Here is a 21,317-nt window from a genome sequence, read left to right on the forward strand (position 1 = left end):
TCTATTTTTAAAATAAAAAAACTTTATTTTTTCTTTTTGTTGAAGTAAATATATATGGGTCAAAATTGACCCGTAACACCATAGATGGTATTATAGTTATTAATATTAACATAAAAAGAAAAAAAAAACAAATATTTAAGATATGTGATTTAATACCCCTCAGTAATAGTCTGGTAACATAACAAGCTTTTACTTACTTAAATAATTCTCTTGGGATCATTTTACCATTTTTTTAAGTTAAAAAGAAGAGATATGCTATCAAAAAAAGGCCAAGAGGTTACACCAAAAATATTAAAACCAATCTTTTCATGGATAAGGAAGCCTAACAAGGTAACCAAGAGGTAAGAAACAAATTGGATGAAAAATAGTTATTTTCAAGGTATTTTAGGGCTGATTTCAGACACGGGTCAAAACCGACCAGTTAACATCATGGATAGTAACACTAAGCTAAGTATAGTATATAGGAAGGTTAATCTATATATATAAAACTGAATGTATGTGTATATGTGTGTATGTTCCACCACTCACACCACTGTTTTCACTCAAAAATGCCTGGAGACATTTAAACCAAACTTGCTATACATATGACTGAGACTCATGTGCGCTGTGCTATATGTCAGAGCTATATTTGGATGTATGAATGTATGTATGTATGTGTTATATATATAGATGTGTGTATGTGATCATTAGGAAAGACATGTAGACATTTCATTCAAACTTGCTGTGTTCCACCATCACTCGGAAACGCATAGAAACATTTAAAACAAATTTGCTAGACATATGACTCAGACTCATGTGAGTGCACCGCTGATCTTTGTACAGTGCAGTGGTATATGTCAGAGGTATATTTGCATGTATGTATGTATGTATGTATGTATGCGTGTATATATTGCTCGGTGACAGTGTGCCTTTTGCTTAACACTATAGGTTTATTTGATTCTTCCTATTTTTCCTGTATAATAAAAGATTGCAATAAATAAATACCCAGGCAACGGTGGGTAATCAACTATTCATTACTAAATAAAAGTGGAAGATTTAAATATATTGAAGAGATTGAAAACCTCTTTGAGCGGGATGAGAGGAAATTCTAAACCAATGAATATTACCCACCTGTCTGCATTAATATTGCTACATGCCAACAATCTCTAATTAAACAGTCATAAAAATACATCTGTGCTCCTCCATGTTACTAACTTGCCTGTGATGATGGAGTGAAGCTGCGGTCTGTTTTAATGGACACCCCAGAATGTACACTTTGTACTCGTCTAACAGCTGGCCTTTGATAGTCCGAGTTGGCCGTTACCATGCTGTATGCTGGGGGCACCACCGAGGCTTGTCTCTGCAGGAGCTGGAGGATGCTCTGGATATCGGAAGTCATCTGTGATTCTAACCTGTAATGCAAAAGATAGGCATCAATGCAAATATTCGTAACATAGAACAGCTGTAGCAGCTAGAAACCAAATAGCCATCCAAAAGTTAGCATGATTATGTTTTTCAATATGATAAACCAACAATGGGAGCTACACTGCTGGCTGATTTTTTAAAGATGCAAGTCTCTGGACATCTCTGGACTGGCCAAGTTGGATTTGCCAGGAGGACTTTGTCAGTGTACCTGTCTGAGAGCTCTGGAGGCTATTTAGCTTGTATTAATTAAAACAAAAGTCACAAAGGATTATATTTATAAAACAGGGAATAGGTCATTCCCTCATGGGAATCTTCCAGATCCATATGTTTCAATGGCAATAAATGATTTCTGCCAGGGAATGTTTGAGAGAATGTCAGATTCTCCATTTTATAAATAGAGCACAAAATGCCTCTATTACATATATTATCAGCAGTGATGACTATTTTGTAATCATATTCTCATTACGATTAGAATATATACACATATTATTGTCACTAAACATCCCAGCCTTTGCTGCTTTTTGGCTCCTACTAGCCATTGCTCGGAAGTGGTAACAGGAGGTAACCACTTTTTTTTTGCAACTGTTTGCAAATGCAAAAGTACGTGAAGCAAGCCATGCAGGTTTCTTTTTATTTTTTACAGTTTTTTCCCCTTCTAACACATATTCAATGTACAACACTTTGTAATATGTTGGTTGTAAATAAATATGAATGTGAAAGTGTAGTCTTCACAAACCGCCAGCAGAGGGTGAACTTGTACTACATTTTACCCTTGCATTTTATTGTTATTACCTAACAGCAGTATAAAATATGGAGTAGTGTTTTCTTATTCAAACATGCAAGTTTTAAAATACTCTGAACCAATCTAGGTTTCCATGCTCTCAAGCTAAACTATGCATTTCAAATGGATAAAAGAAATCAGTGCAGTCAGTTTGACATGACTTGTTTGTTTTGCAAGTCTCATTTCAAAAATTTGAATAAAACAACAGGTTACATTAAAATTACAGTAAATGTCAAGATTAAAGCTTTGTACTGGGCTAACAACAAGCTATCATTCACTCTGTTTACTAATAACAGTAGCAGTGATAAATGACTTTCAAAGGCTCTCTGATAATGTTTTCTTTGTCAAGTAGCCAAAGTAGATCTGGGTTTGACCAAAGGGGAACATTAACCTCTCTTAGGTCAAATGTTGCTTAAACTGCATGAGGCTTGTTCGAGGAACACTAATAAAATGGGCGCAAGCAGTGGAGGCGCCAACCTAAGAGCTGGAGATGAACTGCCCTCTCCTCAGCAAATGGCTTTTATAGTTTTGGAGCCTCTGATTAGGATAAAGCTTGACTCCAAGGAGGACCAAACTATTGATCGAAATAAAAATAATACTTGGGACTCCAGGTTGGGAGATTTAGATGGAAACAGGACACCACTAGTAGTAGCAGCCTGGAGCATTGTTGACTGTAATAGCTGTCAAATAGTCAGTCAGCTATTACCTATTCTGAATTTGCAAGTATCCAGTCGAGTATTTAGCAGCACCTAAATCTAGCCACACTTTTGCCAGCATGAGCTGGCCTCTGGCCAAGTCATTGCCAGTATAAGCATGTGACTAGCCAAGTTTTGCCATTATCACCCTGTATCAAGCCAAGTCTTGCCAGTATAAGCTGGAGTCCAGCTAAGTTTTTGCAATTATCAGCCTGTGCTCGGCCAAGTCTTGCCAGTATAGGCCAATATCCAGGGAAGTCTTGGCAGTATAAGCATGTGTCCCGCCATGTCTTGCCAGTATCAGCCTGTGTCCAGCCAAGTCTTGGCAGTATGTCTTGCCAGTATAAGCCTGTGTCCAGCCAAGTCTTGCCAGTATCAGCCGGTGTCCAGCCAAGTCTTGCCAGTTTAAGCCTGTGTCCAGCCAAGTCTGGCAGTATAAGCATGTGTCTAGCCAAGTCTTGGCAGTATAAGCCTTGTCCAGCCGAGTCTTGCTTGCCTCCACCCCTTAAGTTCCCTATAGTCTCTGGCATGGAAATCCTATATATATGTAGCCACGCACATCATTGCTGTGCATATATTGGGATTGCTGTACCCCATCAACCATCCCATCTGCTACACCATTTGCAGAATTTTCTTTCAGTAAAAGTAAATATTTCAGGCATTTTCCTACTTTTTGATTTATTTATTGACTTTGGCAAGACATTTTATCAAAAAAACGGATATCTTATCTAATATTCTGTGAAAGACAAAAAACATCAGATTAATGAAAGACTTAACCATGTAAACATGATAATTAATGGTTACAACATTCTATTTCCTAATAACACAGTTATAGCAATGTATTCAGAGCTGAGTTTCTTGAACGATCATCATTTCAGGCATCAAATCTAAGGTGACATTGACCCATTTTACCACCCTAACAACATGACTTAATCTTCCCTGTACACGTCATTTCCATCTCTACACAGAGCACTTAACTTATTCCTAAATAAAACCCTTCTATAGAAGGTTTATAGTAACCCATGGCTCATGTAATGTGTGTTATATAGGGGGTATGCACATGGAATACTCACATGTAGGAAGCACAAATTCAGTTAAAGAAATGGGAAACAGCATTGTAAATCATTATAACACAAAATTAACATTTGCTTTGTTTCTATTTACAATATATCACTATGAGTTACCTCTGTATACTGTAAGGACTGCTGTCAGGTTATAACTTAACCTCTGTTTAAAGACACAGCTTAACTGGGAAAGCGAGAAGTCTGCACAGGTTGTAATGACTTTATTTATGGTATTAGAACATCCGTATTATTGTTGTTGCCTGCACTGTTATATTTCTGATGCTTTGTGCATGAAATACACCATGACAACACATGCCAGCTTCTATACAGAATTATGGGATCGAGATGACAATTACACAGTCTGCAGATGTGGCCCTTCCCACAGGAGCCGGATGATTCATGCCAGCTCTAGTCTTCTATCTACTGGGAAAAAGATAACTCTGTGCTTGGATAACATGAATGAATGAATTAAAGAAGGAAAAAAAGAACCCTGAAATATCGGTTCATGTTGCAGCAAATCAGGCACCACATTCTCATTATCAGAATCTTAATGGCTGCTTGCAACCTTACTTATTAGGATAGAGTTCAGGAATCTAGGTAAAGCTGGGTAAAGAAAAACTAACAAACACAAAAAAAAAACAGTTTTATATCTTTTGAAATCTAATACTTGTAATTCAAAAAACTTACGCAATCTGTCTTGATATAGGATCCTTTAATTCCCTGTACAGAATGTATCAGAATGGGAAACCAGCAGTACTCAACCCAACCAGGTCCTAAAGCTTTGCATTGTTCAGGGCAGAGGGATGACTGCATCAGGGTGCATGTGCTAGTTCATCACCCAGTCACAAGGCACTGAGGGTCAGGCCCACCTAGGCCAGGCTTTAGTTTTTTACTTGAACTCTTGTCTGCAGGGTAGCCCAGTACTTGGCTATGTTATTTACCATGGGTGCCAGGATCTCAAGATTCGTTGTACAGAACTACAAATACTTAGAAAAGTAAAAGTAGTCATACTCATATTATGTCATAAACTGATTAAATATATGTTTGCCTGGAGTTTACTTTTATATTCTGGATAGTTTACCTCTGGTCATTTCTCTGTGGCTTGACATTTCAAAGAAGACTGTGTAAATATCTCATAGATTGTAAGCTTTTCTGGGCAGGGTCCTCTCCTCATCTTGTGTAATTGTTTGTATCCATCTGTCATGTGCAACCCCTATTTAATGTACAGCACTGTGTAATATGTTGGCACTTTATAAATACTGTTTATAATAAAAAATAATAATATTAATACATTTATCAGGCAGAACAAGCATATGAGAATGCTGAGCACATATGTTGTTACATCAAAGTAAACATGTAAACACAAGGCAAGGATTATATACCAACAAGTTTGCCTTTTTCGGGAGACATAAATGAAATAAGATCTAATACAATATTGAGTTAAAATGCTACTAGAGTTTCCTTGTCCCACATTTCATTTTTCTCATATGTTCTTACCTGTTCATCTGCTCCTGAATAAGGTCAAGTCTGTGTTCCACCTCATTGTAGGTCAGATCATTGTCAGCTTCTCCCATTCCCCAGGTTACATTGTTTAATGCTGTCTGATGGGTTGTATTGGTGTCTAGCCCAGGACTTTCTCTCCCCCAGCTCCTTGGACTTGCTATATCTGTGAGAAAACAGGGGAATGCAAACAGTAAAGACCACATTTTCATATACCAGATCAATAAAGTTCACTTAAAAACAAAAGTCTGGTACATAATGTAAATACACCATACAGAACTGGTGTCTGATGTCAATACTGAAGACTTCAAACTATGCGCTTGATAAACAGGCCATCATTTGGGCAGCAGTGATTTTGTCCTTGTGGGTGAAGGTCTATACATGGATACATACTATTGAGAGGTCTCATTCCCAATCATGTAATCACTGTGACATAGTGATGACGTGGCATTGTTTATAATCAAACCAATGCAAGCCATCCGCCCTGTAACTGTACCATGCACAGAGAGCAGTTGGGTATTAAATGAAGGTTAATTTGATAAGCTGTTAAAGTGAAAAATATATTTCTGAGAAAGATATTTCATAAAGAAATAAAACCATATATGTCATTAAAACAGTAAAAATATTTTAGGTAGGCAAATTGGAGGTATTTGTTAGTTGATGCATACAGACCCTACTACATTTTGTCAGGGCATAGATGACCCTGTGAAAGGGATATTTTGAACTGAGAACTATTTTTGGAGACTAATATCTAAAACATGGAACTGCCCCTGAGGATCAGGGACAGCCAGTAACTATGATAATTCTACATTAGCATAATGGACAAGGAGTACATAAAGCCGGAGAGAATCCCACCGCTAATACATCTCTAAAACATAAAAGTATAACACACACACTACAAGTGCAAAAATTGTGAATGCTGTTGTAAAGAAAAAACACAAAATCAATATAGCCAGCAGCATGATTTTTTTAACCAGGAAAGATGATTGTATTACATTTATCAGATTTATAAGAAAATGTATCTAAATCCATCTAGCTGATTTATTTGGCAGGTCATCGCACTAGCACACAAGCAGCACCTGATATATGATAAGAGTGTATATGCCTTTTGCATATAATTTTATAGATGTACCCATTATCCCACCTGCAATCCCAAAGAGAACAGAGGGGCCACACCTACTGTTACCTTTCTACTCCAATAACAATGCATGAGGGGTGGGCCCGGTCATTTTCAATGGTGGGCTTACCATCTTAAATGGTAAGTTCAAGCTTCTGCAACTGTCCGAAGTTCAGCAAACTAAATTAAAGTACCAAATGCGACCATGAGAACTGAAGAGAGGACAGGAAGGGAGACAAATGGACAGGAGGGGAGATGAATAAATAGGAGAGGAAAAGAATTGATAGGAGAGGAGAAGAGAAGAATGGACAAGAGAGGAGAAAAATGGACAGGAGAGAAAAAGAACGGACAGGACAGGAAAATAATGGACAGAAGAGGAGAAGAAAGGACAAAAAACAGAAGAAAAGACTAGAGAGGAGAAGAAAAAACAGGAGGGGAGAAATAAGAACAAGAAAGTAAAAATAAAGAAGAACAAACAGTGGTGGTGAAACGGGGAGACAAGTGGAGAGGACAGTGAAAAAAGACTGGAAAGATAAAATGAGAAGAGAGTAGAACAGAAAAATGGAGAGAACAGAAGAGCCTAATTTAATTTAGTAGAGTGGAGAAGAATGGATAGATGCAGTGAAGAAAGGGGGTAGAGAATGTAAAGAAGAAATAAAGGAGAATGAAAAATAAAAGAAAGTGTAGGACAAGGATACAACTAAGAAATTAGCATGCTATGATGGGGATGAAGTTGGCAACATAAGAAAATGAACTGAAAAGGAAGGATAGAATGAACACACTATCAATGCCCCACTTCTGGCATAAAATTGGCTATGATTTCTTATATAATATTAGTGGCCCCACCTAGCTTGCTGCCTCATCCCAAAGATGAATGAATTGAAGCAACAAGACCCATGGGAGAATCAATTCTTTTACTGCTACCTGATGGCAGCAAACATAATGTAACCAAAAACACTGATTGGAAGTGTCAGTACAGGTCAGTGTGAATGTTCAGTATGCCGTATTCTGCCTGGCTGCTCTGCTACACTTACATCTCCAGCTGATTGTCATTTGTGGTTATCAAATTAATTGAATCAGTATCTTACAATGAGTAACATTTTAACATCCTTACTAATCACTTCATTTTCCATTCAAGGCCAAACCGTTCCATGACTATGGAAAAATGAACACAGGCACCAGCAGCATCTGCACAGAGACATTATTCTATTCACAGAGACTGATCAAACTGCTGGATCCTTTATTTGGCTGATAAAATAAAATGAACTCTGTTTTATTCTCAGAAGGTACTAGATCGCCTTAAATGTTTCTATATACAGCCTAACAATACCCCCAGCATGGACAGCTGACTATATGAAGCTCCTGAAGCAACCCGGCCAGCAACCCGCGGCTCCGCAATGCATACGGAGGAGAGGGATTTCACTTCAGGGGGCGGTCCCTGGTGGTGTGCAGAGCCATTAGGGCGGGTCCGGCCTAGTGTGTTCCTGCCTACCCCATAAATGGCCTAGTGGCCAAAAAACTTTGCTGACCCCTGTTCTAAGGGTTTTATTGTTACAACTCACACAGAGGAGAGGAGTGCGGGATGTCTTGGGGATGAGTAGCATGACTCACAGTCTAGAGGGGTAACTTCACTGTAGGTTCCTTTCACAGTCCCGATCACCAAGCATCTAAGGAGAATCCTGTCCTGTAGCACTCATAGGTAGGCTTCTTCCCTTTCTAGTGGATAATTCATATTGGCACTAACCCCCACCATATTCTCTTCTCCTGGTTAGCTAGGCAAGAGGACCTAAATCCTCCTAGGTGGCCAACTTAGTCCTGTTACTTGCTATCCCATGACTGGCTTCCCCATCATCAGACACCAATTATCCCTATAGGCAGAATAGATGGGCAGCATGGATGGGCAGCATGGATGGCTCAGTAGCTACCACTCTCACCTTTGCACCACTAGGAGTCCAGGTTTGAATCTCAGCCAGGACACTATCTGAAATGTTTGCATGTTCTCCCTGTACTTGCATAGATTTTCTCCAGACACTGTTTTTTTATTATGTCCGAGCTATATAAATACAAAATAATAATAACAGGCTAAGGACAAATATCTGTCGCTGGTGGTTGGTCTCTCTCTTTACCAATGGATACAAAAAAATCTTCCCTGCAACCCTAAGAGCTAGCCATTCAGCTAGGCATATCTCAAAAACAAAAAAAACATTACCCCTTCCTGACAAACTAGTTCAGTATTGTAGGGACACTTTCCTTACTAAAGGGTTCCTACACTTAAAAATAAGTTATTTCCTTACATACATTTTAAATCCCCCGGTCAAGGGGACAAAAGGTTCTTACTTGCAACTGTACCAAAAATAATAAAAATGTTGTTACATGAATTCCCCTTCTAAGAAATGGCAGCATTTGTACAACAATATAATGGAGAAATGAGAACAATATCTTCATACCTACTATATGACAGGGCCAGCGGCTTGATTTAGCACCCAGAAATCGCATGATGAAATATGGGAAAATAACGTTATTCTTGTTGTCACATATCTATATGTCTAGACTTGATAGGAATAATTCAATTTACATTGTTTTTTGGGACACGATTCCTTGGGCATATACTTTTTATGCTGCACAAGTAATAAACTCGTTTTGGAAGCTACTCTGTACTAGACACAAAATAATTATAAACTTCATAACAATTTCAGACCCTCCATAATGTGATTTTATTCTAAATCAATTGATAAAATTAGTCTGCAAGGATATGATCCAGTAAGATACTGCAGCCAAAAAATAAATTCTATTTGTATCTGCAAATAAGATTAGAAGTTAGAGCTTCATTGAATTATCTAAATCATACAAGGTGTTAATTTTATATACGCTATACGCAATGTCTGTGGAATATTTCATGTGCTTGTTAAAAAAATATTCTCATTCCAAAAAAGATCCGAATCATGTACGGACATCAAAATGCACACTTTTTTTGCAGACTTTCTAAATTTAGCCCAGACTAAAATCTGCAGAAGGTTGCCTTGGTAAAGGTTGCTATGGCTGCGGGGATACAAAGCTTCAGCCTAAATAAGTCCGCAGAAAGAAATCTTTTACTTGGAAAAGTCGTTCATGACAAGTTCCGAAAAGGAAGCCTTCGGCTTTGGAGAAGGTGAAAATTGATGTCTTGTTCTTTTTCACTTCCATGAATGATCATTTAATATGAATAATTCTGGTAGGCTACTGTCCAGTAAGCTCTTGATCTTTGTGTATGGGACCAACCATGAAAATGAACAACAGCTGGTGACTCACATTGTATCAAACGTATTCCCTGGATCTATATTTTTAGTGATCTTTTCAGCCAGTTTACTTAAACTACTAAAGAGGTCTTTAAGACCATATACTGGCCGGATAAAATGCTACTGACTCCTTTTTTGGGAGTCAAAATGTTTCGTGTTTGGACCAAAGCCACTTAGAATAACGTAATATTAGAAATAAGACCCAGCAATACGACTGTGCAGTGTGTCATCTTAATAAACACTGGGCACAGATAGATATCGACACGATTACTAAACAGGGGTCCACTTGTGAAGATTATTGCATACTCGTATATAAAGCAAGATTTTTTGCCCCCAAAATACCATTAGAAAAAAATCTTAGGTTATACTCAAGACCCACCAATAGATGGTGTTGTGTCCTCATGTGAAGTGTGCAACAAACTAGCAGTTATGCAGTAGTTCAGTATCAGTGTGATAGATCCTAAAACTAATAAAGTCATTCATGGTTCAGCAGAATCGCAACGTTCCATTACCAAACAAAGAGGAATACACAAAAAGCCACGTGCAGTAAATTTAACATATCACTCATTGTTCTTCCAACTTATGTTTCACTGACATGCTGATAACAATTCATGTGCCATTAGGTGCACAGTACATCAGAAAAAACAAGTTTTTTTATTACCTTTCTAATGTAGAATATATTGTGTAGGATGTAAATGAACTGTAGAATGGGTGGGGCGGGATAAGTAATACATTTTTACAGTTTTTGTATGCAATTGTCACTATTTGTTTGCAGATGGCGAATAAGAAAAATACCAAGTTACCAGTACACGGAGGCAGGGCATAGCCACAGAGGTCATGTGAGCTACATAAACTATTCTAATGTCTGAACCTCTTCCTCCTGAAGGTGTGAACCACTACTCTACCTGCAAAAACTGAGCTGGTGCATAGGTTTTGGATGCCCTTGAAGTACCCAGGGGGCTGGTATATTAACTGATCATTGAATTCATTTTTTGAATGCAAGCCAAATGCAAACCTCTTGCAATCACTTATGGAACAGGACATGCAAACAAGAAACATGCTGATAGAAAGAGAGAGACCAGTGACGACATCAGCTAATTTTCGCCCTGTTTTTTTTTTTTTACATTGCATTTACAATGCATTTTTCCCTTTTTTCTGACCTTTTATTGGTATTTTAATACTTATTATAATGATTTTACATATTCTTACTAAAATTAAACGATACTTTGCATTGATCCCCAAAAATTCCTTTATATTTTTTGGTATCATATGAGTATACCATATTATATCTCAACATATGTGAACTTATTTGTGTAGAACATTCTAATAATAGTTATTCAACAGTGATTGCACTAGTTCTGATAAAGGGAATGCGAATTCCAAAGACAGACAGATTCCAAAGACAAATTTCTTCTTTAGAATCTCATACAGTTGCAGAAAGATCATTGTTCTAAATAGAGGAGCTTGTTCATCATTATCTTCATCTATAGTATTTAAAGAGGAACTAAAGTCACCCTTTAAACTTCAGCGATTCAAGCAGGTGGTTATTGCAGAAAAGAACAGGTAATGTCCCTTCTGCAATAACTGTGCCTATCTGCCTGATTGCTGCCCAGCTGTCAAAGTTAGATGACCTGCGCAGGAGTTACTCTATCCTTGCTCTGCCAATCAAAATGGCTGAAGATTCTCTACAGCAAGAAAAAAAGGAAGGAGTATTGAGGGTTTAGTTCTATATACATTAAAGTGTATAGAGAAAACCTATTATGACTACTAAGCTTACCTGATTAGATTGCAGTCCGAACCCCAAAATGCATTGCTAGGCAACATTGGATATTATCTCCAATATATAGTATTACAATAGGTCACGTGAAGGATCAAAAGTTATCAGTCTTTCTTACCTCGATAAGATAAGCTTCTTTTGGTGATTGTTAGTTTGTCAGGACACACAGCTTCCTCAAACTGGGGCCCCGAAGGCTTGGTGAAGACTGAACTGTAACTGCCAACTTCCGTAAACAGTGTCTTCTGTTCATTAATAGTGGAGACCATCGAACACACCCCACTTTTCTTTTTCTCTGCATTCTTGTAGGAACAATGTCTGAGATTATCCAGAGAATTTTCTGAACCTTCCTTGCTGTTTCCATTGCTGCAATCTATAGAAAGGTGAACAGCTGGTTACTACTGCCTTAAGCCATAGTGGAAGACATACTATTATTATTATTATTATTATTATTATTATTAATAAACGGGATTTATATAGCGCCAACAGGGGTTGCAAATGACAGACAGATACAGGCAGTGACACAGGACAAGGGGAGGACCCTGCCCCAAAGAGCTTACAATCTAGGAGGTGGGGGTACTAACATAGCAAAGGCAGACACCGCTTTTCTTTTTTTGTACATGTCTTAGGAATTTGCAAGATACTCATAGGGGGGTTGTTACTTATTTTATTCATCAGTGTAAGTGAAAACAGTGTATGTTGTTTTACTTAGTGGCTAGCCGAGAAATTCTTGTATCCTGTGAACAGCCCTATGCATTAACAAGAGCATTCCAATGTTAAAGAAGCTCATTAATAATTGTTTAGAGTGGTTGTCAATTTTGATTTGCCTGCCTGATTTGGTCGAGGGACATACAAAAAGTCTTCAGCTATGCTGGAGTTTAAGTGTGTCCCTGTGCCTTCAAAGATGAATGGGCGACCTCCAGCCATACCTGCTTCAATTTACCTATATATTCCAAAATGCATCATACATTAGATATGGGACTACATAGGGGCACCTTGGTCTGACACTGTGATTTTAACACATATTTGCAAAGTTTTTATTGCAAAGCTGAACCAGTGTCATTTTTTACATATATATTATGTATTTAGACATGATTTCAGGGTATGTTCTGGGTTGACTTTTGGCTAAGATTCATGCCTGTGGTGTGCATTTTAATACATAACTTTTTGTATATAACTCTGATCTTCATTAGCCTTTATTCCAATCTCTAGTCCATCTAACAAATCCCCCAACACCGGACTATGGCATAGAAAGGCTCTGCAAGGAACTTCAAGTGGAATTTTTGCAAAGCAGTTAAAATTTTAAGTGCCATGAAGAATTAATTAAAATATGTATAGTAAATATTTTACCTACTAAAATTTGCTTATAATATCCCCTCTCTTAAAGCACAGTCCCATCATGTGATTCCAAACAAAGCCAGATAGGAAAAGGAAACCGTTCCTCGCATCACATTTGAAGTCTTGTGATAAATAAGTGGGCACATATACAAGCACCCCTAAAGGCATATAACACTTGTGTGCTGCACTTCCTTCCTTTAGAAAGTCAGATTGCACAGCAGGAAGAGAAGTGACATTGGAAGTGTCACACCAAGGTTACGCATCAGCAGTTTCTATACTTGCTTGATTGGAATGGGGGATAAGCATGTGTTATATTGAGTTTGAGGCGCTTGGTATAAAAGTGTGTCATGCCATACATATCCTTGCATGAAGAATAAAGATTGGTGGTAAACCCAAGCTCCAATGCCTGCACAACCTGCAACTGGACAGGTAATTGTGAAGGCGTCAAAACATACTTTTACCCATTACCATGTGGGTTGACTTACCTAGAGAAGCAACTTGTTGATCCACTGCATGAATCCAACTGAACGAAACTTGTCAAATATTCTGTGAATTCAGGTTTGGATGAATGATTCATTCATCACTATTAACAGCCCTTGTGGGTTCAACAAAAAGATTGCATAAAAATGTGAGGAAGTAAAGCCTTTTTTTACACAATCACTTGATTTCAGGGGCTCAAAAGTAATTGGACAATTGACTCGATGAGGCTGATTCATCAAGCAAAATCGGAAGCTCGCTCGCGCATTCGTATTCGCGATCCGAAATCGTACGCCGTCGCAAGTCTACCATAAAGAGAAGACTGCATGAAAGTAAATACGGAGGGTGTACTGCAAGGTGCAAGCCACTCATAGGCCTCAGGAATAGAAAGGATAGATTGGACTTTGCTCAAAAACATCTAAAAAAGCCAGCACAGTTCTGGAAAAACATTCTTTGGACAGATGAAACCAAGATCGACCTTTACCAGAATGATGGCAAGAAAAAAGTATGGAGAAGGCGTGGAACAGCTCATGCTCAAAAGCATACCACATCATCTGTAAAACATGGCAGTGTGATGGCTTGGGCGTGCATGGCTGCCAGTGGCACTTGGTACACTAGTGTTTATCCATGATGTGACACAGGACAGTAGCAGCCAAATTAATTCTGAGGTGTTCAGAGACATACTGTCTGCTCAAATCCAGCTAAGTGCAGTCACATTGATTGGGAGGCTTTTCATAATAGAGATGGACAATGATCCAAAACATACAGCAAAAGCAAGCCAGGTGTTTATTAATGCGGAATTAAAGTGGAATATTCTTGAATGGCCAAGTCAGTCAACTGATCTGAACCCAATTGAGCATGCATTTCACTTGTTGAAGACTAAACTTCGGACAGAAAGGCCCACAAACAAACAGCAACTGAAAGCCGCTGCAGTAAAGGCCTAGCAGAGCATTAAAAAGGAGGAAACCCAGCATCTGGTGATGTCCATGAGTTCAAAACTACATACTATCATTGCCAGCAAAGGGTTTTTAACTGAGTATTAGAAATAAAAATTTTATTTTCAGCTTTTTAATTTGTCCAATTACTTGAGCCCCTGAAATGAAGTGATTGTGTTAAAAAAGGCTTTAGTTCCTCACATTTTTATGCAATCTTTTTGTTCAACCCACTGAAATAAAGCTGAATGTCTGCAGTTCACCTGCATCTGAGTTGTTTCATTTAAAATAACTGTGGTAATGTACTGAATCAAACTTAGAAAAAAGTTGTCTCTGTCCAAATATTTATTAACCTAACCGTAACTTGAATGCAAAATGTTCACATTCTGCTGTAGCTGCCTTCAAAATTTTGGAAGGCACATCAGTATTATGTTAAAACGGTGTCCAATAAAATCCAAAACTACATTAGATATACAGGCATAGCAATATCAACGGCTGCCAAGTTCCCTTGCTTACTCAGCCCATAGTTTGAATAAAATGTAATATTTTTAGTCTATTTTAATCAGTATGATTAAGGCTGGTGTCTTTTCCAAATATGAGTAACAGAAGTGTTGTTTTTCGCTTATATTTATGATGTTCTCAAGTATAAAAATGAATGCTCTTTCCCAAACTGTGGTGGGTTTATTCTGTATTTGAATGCCATATGCTGTAACAATTCCAACAAACTGGCAGCATATAAATAGTCAGGAAGGAATATTTATTTAGATATTCAAAAAGGCCTATTTGATACTTGTATGGGGAAAGCCTTATCTTTATGCTGCTGAATATATAAAATATAAGAATGGCTTTTTCTGAGTGAAAACCAGGCACATGTTGGGAACAAAACCAATTGTATTCAGAAAAAAGAAAAGAACATAGATATAATAAAGCCTTTATTGACCTTTTAATGTAGGGAACTCCTTGAAAAAAAACTTTCAGGTCTTCAGGGATCATTTACCTGGGAGGCAATCCTTAGGGAACCCTTAACAACCTCTATACAACCATCTTGATAAACCAGGGTTCCGTTGAACCCTAGGGTTCCTTTAAAGGTTCCTAAGGATACTTTGAATAATGTGTGAGTCTTAGTTCAGATTAACTGACACCAATGATCTCTTTGGTTATCTGTAAGGGTGACATACTTCCCAATGGCGTCCATTGTATCCATGTAAGAGACATTCTTCCTATTGACCACCACACTAATTTACTGTGAGCTGAGGATATAGTAAATATAGCAGGGGTTCCTTGAAGACAGAAAGTTAGTTCAAAGGGCTCCACCATACACTGCTCTGGAGGAACCCTGGTTGGGAAACACAAATGTAATGAGTGTTCTGGACCAGGAAATGATAAAAAGTCCGGAATCAAAAAAAAACATTTCATGTTGTCTTTTATCCTATTCTATGTCACATTGAAAAACTCAAGTTGAGCTGGAACATACAGCGTAGTACACTACCATGTTGGGTAGAAGATTTGGCCACAAAAATATTCAGATTTTTTCACATATACATGTCAATTGAAAACACAAGGACACCAAAGGTAAGCTATTTATAAGAGAAGTTTTTTTTTATAAATATATATACATTATATAATATATAAAATTATATGTATGTTATCATGCCTTCTTAGCTTGAGATCTGGGGCACAGCAGTTTTCCTTTAAAAGCAGTAATGCTAATGATACCTAGACTGGAGTGCCATCTAATTTCGAACAGGAGACTTCAGAAACATATGTATATAATTTTTTTTTTGTCCTTATGAGAATTATTAAAAAGAATATGTGCAAACCCACTAAATATTACCTTTAAAGTAGTCACGAATCTGCCTTGAAATCAATGTTTCCTCATGGGCTCCACCAGACAGGTGTACGTACACTACAATTATGTTCAGTTGCTAATTACTTGCAGGTGCTTCATTCTTGTTCCATCTTAATAGGTGTCTCTGGCTTTTACCAGCAGACTGAGCAGCCTGTAGGCTATGCCATATGAAATCCATCTACAATGTATCATTACATTTGCCAGGGAAAGGTCAGCCACTGAACCAAGCAGGTTGTTAATTAAGCTCTTTTCTTAGCAGCACAGTGGAAGGATAGAAACGATTATGTAAAGTGACACAACTTGTGCTGCAGTTAAATTGCGGAGGACAGATTTCACATGCCTCGAATGTGGTAGAATGTGAACAAAATGAAAATAGATAATGAATGGTGACTACAAATCACTGGACTAAACATGGATTAGATTCGCAGCCTCAGATTTTAGATCAGAGCTTTCATTAAAGTGAGATACAAATGGTTTCCGTAATTTTAATATTAAAATAGGAGTCCCTACTGAATTCCATGCTTCCACAAAATCAGAAGAATCTAATTCTATAGGTTTGAATACATTGGCAAAGTAACAGGTTAGGTAGGAAGCACTATCATCTGGTGCTTACCATACCAACACTGCTGGCTTCTGGATCAAACATACCAATGCCTAGTAATAAAAAATAATGTGACTTTCTCTTTAACCTCCATTACACTGTAATCCTGGGTATCTAAGAGTTTACCAGACTCAAACACTGTCATGTGGGCAAGAAGGGAGAGTTCCCAAAGTGATTGTTATTAGTAAATCTGGTTGGTAATTGAAAAAGGGTACAAACTGGAACATATCTGCTAGCTATAAAATATGTGCTTTCCCATGCAAATTGTAATGGTTTGCTTTAAAAGACAACCAAAAAGTACTTTTATATTAATTAATTATTATAATTATGACCTTTTTTACATTTCTACTCAATTCTGGTACTTTCCAGGTCAGCCTTTTATATGCCAAGGGAATAAAGTGAAGTTATGTGGCAAAATAAGCAAGGAGATAAATACAAGTTATGATATAAATGAACATCACTGAAATAATCACTATATCAAATATTTAAAAAATTCAATTAAGGCAGATTATTAATTAAACTAGATTGTAAAATAATAAATACAGTAAACCAAATTACCTTCATCTGATTGTCCTTTAAAAGATAGTTTCCTTCCTCTTAGTTTGCAGTTCTCTTCAACAAAGTCAGCATCTGCATGTGCTCTTAGGAGCTCGGCCTGGTTTTACAAACATACATTTTACTATTAGCCATTGAAAAAGCTTTTATCTCAGATCTTCATTATAAAAAATCAGTGAAGGTAATAAATACTTCCTAAATGACTTGGTGTGAGTCATAGAAATATGTGACTTATAATGTTGCCTATCTTGTCTCTAAATACTGTGATGCAGAACTTAGCCTGTCTTCAATTCCAGCCAACCCAATTTGTAATGTAAGGCAAAGTAGAAATCTAGGTGACTGCCAAATGAAAACAGTAACTCTTTGTATTTCATTTCTAATAAGGCCATAAATAAATCCTAAAGGGTAACTTCAAGGGCAAAACATTGTATAAATTGTACATCTCTGTTACAAGCCAGGTATGTAGCTATAGAGAATAATGCACACACTGCACTATAATTTGGATGTTCATGAGCAATCAGTCAAGACACTAAAAATTAACACATTTTAAATCCTGATGGAACTTGCAAGCCTTGTACGCCTGCATCAGTGGATTAAAATATTAGTATAATTATTATAAATTAATTGTAAGGGCAACTGGGTAGTGGGACAGGAGTTTTTTAAAGTTTAACTTGAAAGGGGACTTTCCCTTCTTAAAGCTTCCTGCTGCTAAAAAAATGCCATGATTTTACCTCTCCAACAACTCTTTAAGGTGAACTGATTGGAAGCTCTATTGTTGTCAATATGCTTTGATCTATACAGTTTCCCTGGTAAGAGCTGCCTGGCTTCTGAAATCCTGTTGGTGTTGGTGGGTTCCCAAGCCTTGGGTAATAGGAAACCACCAGCTCAGGAACTGTAAAAGTAACTATACTCTATTGGAGAGATCTGGAATAAAACTTTTTATGAGGACCCATGGCATTATATGTTATATCTGAAACCAGATGAATTGTCTACACTGCACGTTTTACATCGCATTTTTTTACAACATAAATATTATTTTGACAAAAAATTACCTTTTTATTGTGGAGTTGCAATGGGGGAATCTGTGCGTTTAGCAACTTCCAATCCCATGTTCAAAAGTTCTTCCAGCGAGTTAGTTATCACCCGAAAACTTTTCAATCTTTACAAAACCAACAATACCTTCAATATCTAAATAAAATGCCTGTATAAGGTTGTTAGATTTCAGGGTCCCCTGTGGAGCTTTGGGGTGCAGATCTTGCAACTGTGCCTTGGCATCTGCATATTTAAAAGCTACAGAGCCCAAATGTACATTCTGAGTAGTTGTCCCATCATTAAATTATTAGACTTGGCCTTTAGGATTCTAACCTAAAGGTCATACAAGCATATTGCCAAAATACTTGGCCTCCACATGTACCTTGTTGATGTTTACCATATGCATCCCCCATTAATTGCATCTTAGCATGGAACCAACATAATCAAAGTTAGGTTAGGTCTTGCTTTATGATAAGGCACAACTTTTCTAAGGTAATTTAACATGTCCCTGACTATTCAATCCCCTGTTAGAAACGATCAGAAGAGCTTAAGAGCTCTTTTATAATCAGGATTTCAATAACTGACACGAGAATAAGCAGCCCATTCCACAAACTTAAGAAGAATGCTATAATGAAGTAGCCTTAAGCAGCAAAATGGTGTATTAACATAGTCAAAGTCATACAATTAAAAATGCTAAAAAAAAAATGTGACTCTGCAAACCTTTGTGCTTTCATCTCTTAAATTAAAAGTCAGTTCTAGATTTGTGAGAAACTGATCTGAGAATTCTGGATACATGTCCAAAACTTCAAGTAGTTCCTCTCGTTGAATTTTATGAAGATCACAATAGGTCAGAGCTCGCACATCAGCATTGGACTTCCCAGGCTTAGCATAAAGGTGAACCATTTCTCCAAAAATATCATTTTTACCTGTAATAAAAAAAAAGTCTGTAAAAATGTGCACAGGCCACAGTCAAAAAAAGAACCTTGTTTAAGGTGGTGTCTTCTATGAGCCACATAATGCCTCTCAATGTAATAGTTATATGAGGAACAGAACAGCGAAACCATATGAATCATATGATAGTGAACTTTCAAGATGCAAACAGAAAGCAAGGTTCCTCCTTTGTAAAGTGCTGGCAGAAGGCAAGTTTTTATTTAGGATGTAGTTGTCTTTTAAAGACAATGAACCGTGAGTAACTTTGCACACATTTTTGTTTTGATGAACTTAGAACATAATTAGCTAATATGAAATGAATGTTCAGTTGGACCTTAAAATATATAATACTTCCCTGAAGCCATCTGGTCATGCATTATCCCCTATTCATATGGGCCCATGATGGCTCCCGTATTACTATTAGGCTTTTTTAATATGTTCTAAAAACTCACCTAATATCGCAACAACAATATCATCTTTAAGGATTTCAATAGAGCCTCTTGACAAAAAGTACAAGGCAGTAAGCACATCTCCTGAGTGAACGAGAGTATCTCCAGGGGGAGCATGGGTTGTTTTAAACCTCATAGCCAAAGCTCGAAGACATCCTTTACTGGCTCCTGTGAATGCTTTGCAGTTCTGCAGCAATGTTTGATTGAGGTGCAGGCAAATATCAGCTTGCAGGCATTCTGGAAATCCCTTCAGTACCTAAATATAAATGAAAGTAGTAATAGAATCACAATTTTTTTAATGTATTCCCAAGATAAATCCATGATTTCCAGATATTTTAAAAGATTATTATAGAAAAACCCAAACAGGTATGAAATGGTCTAAAATTCCCCAAAGTGGATCTAAACATTTTTAAAAATTGCAAGAAAAGAGAAAATGTTTAAAATACCCTTAGAACATGAATGTATAATTTTCCTTTGAAAACAGTTATTTCTAGAACAGCAGTAGCACTAGACAAATTGCACACAACAGAAAATGTATTGAGTGTTCCTAAAAAATTAAGAATACTATAAACTGCTGACAGGTGCATGTAACCATACATGTCTGCTCACACCTGCACTGGCTTTCAGTATCCTTTACTATGTCTGAATCATGTGCCCTTCTGATAAAGCAAATATGACTACCCAGGCCAGAGCTGGAAATTGCCACTAGGCCCCACAGCGCCAAAATGGAGAGTGGAAAAAACAACAGAGACAAAAAAGGATGATAGAGCCCTGTATAGTGCAGTTTCTAGAGTTATTTGTAGTAAACAATAATGTAGTAAACCATAAAAAAATGGTATGTAACTTGTCATCAAGCAAAGTGTCCACTAAGATACTTCCTTTGGTGAAGAGTCACACTCAAAGCACAGGAAGAACCAGGCCTTACAATACTGGATTCCTCTAAAACAGTGTTTCTCAACCAGGGAGCCCTAGGCGTCCTCCAGGAGGTTGCTAGCTGTTCCTTTAGCAATGAACATTTTGTGCCACTCAGGTCAATTTAGACCCCCCCCCCCCCTTTTTTGAAAATCAATAAAGGAGACTTTCTTCCCAGTGGCCAACAATGAAGAGATATTCTTTTCAATAGGCAACATGCTAATGTACTGTGAGCTGTGGATATAGTAATTATAGCCAGAGTTCCCTGAACGTTAATTCAAGGGTTTCTGCACATTCACATTCATTTGACCATTTCTTTCACATGACTCAACATTTTCAGCTGAAAGATTATCATGCTATACTGCACTATTACATTACAGTCAAAAACCACTTTTCAATGGTCACATCAAAATAATAAGTCATTCCAGGTCTCATCATAGTCCTTCCACACAGGTAATCCTGCTCACTGCTGAGCCTCTTAAACTGATTCAACACTTGCGCGGAATGATTTTTCTAAAAGTTTTATGAAATCTGGCACCATAGGGAGCTAGATGAATTCCCCACTGGAAAGCTATAGTACACATTCCTCTGCTGAAAATGACATGTTGTCTTCAACTATCTCCCTTAGAATA

The 21,317-nt window shown here is 37.4% G+C and overlaps 1 protein-coding gene across 1 annotated transcript in view; it reads right to left on the reverse strand.

Annotated features, from left to right (window-relative positions):
• Nucleotides 1-1,160: 1,160 nt before the first annotated feature.
• KCNH7 (potassium voltage-gated channel subfamily H member 7) overlaps nt 1,161-21,317 on the reverse strand; it is a 199,666-nt gene continuing 179,509 nt past the window's right edge. Inside the window, exons 9-14 of the mRNA XM_072418251.1 lie at nt 19,777-20,020; nt 19,115-19,320; nt 17,366-17,462; nt 11,732-11,983; nt 5,442-5,610; nt 1,161-1,391 (exon numbers count right to left, since the gene is read on the reverse strand). Of these exons, the coding sequence (XP_072274352.1) occupies nt 1,190-1,391; nt 5,442-5,610; nt 11,732-11,983; nt 17,366-17,462; nt 19,115-19,320; nt 19,777-20,020 (1,170 nt within the window). The 3' untranslated portion in view covers nt 1,161-1,189. The remainder of the gene's footprint in view (nt 1,392-5,441; nt 5,611-11,731; nt 11,984-17,365; nt 17,463-19,114; nt 19,321-19,776; nt 20,021-21,317) is intronic.

The sequence above is a fragment of the Pyxicephalus adspersus genome, chromosome 7 (assembly GCF_032062135.1).
Source record: "Pyxicephalus adspersus chromosome 7, UCB_Pads_2.0, whole genome shotgun sequence".
In the NCBI taxonomy this organism is placed as follows: Eukaryota; Metazoa; Chordata; class Amphibia; order Anura; family Pyxicephalidae; genus Pyxicephalus; species Pyxicephalus adspersus.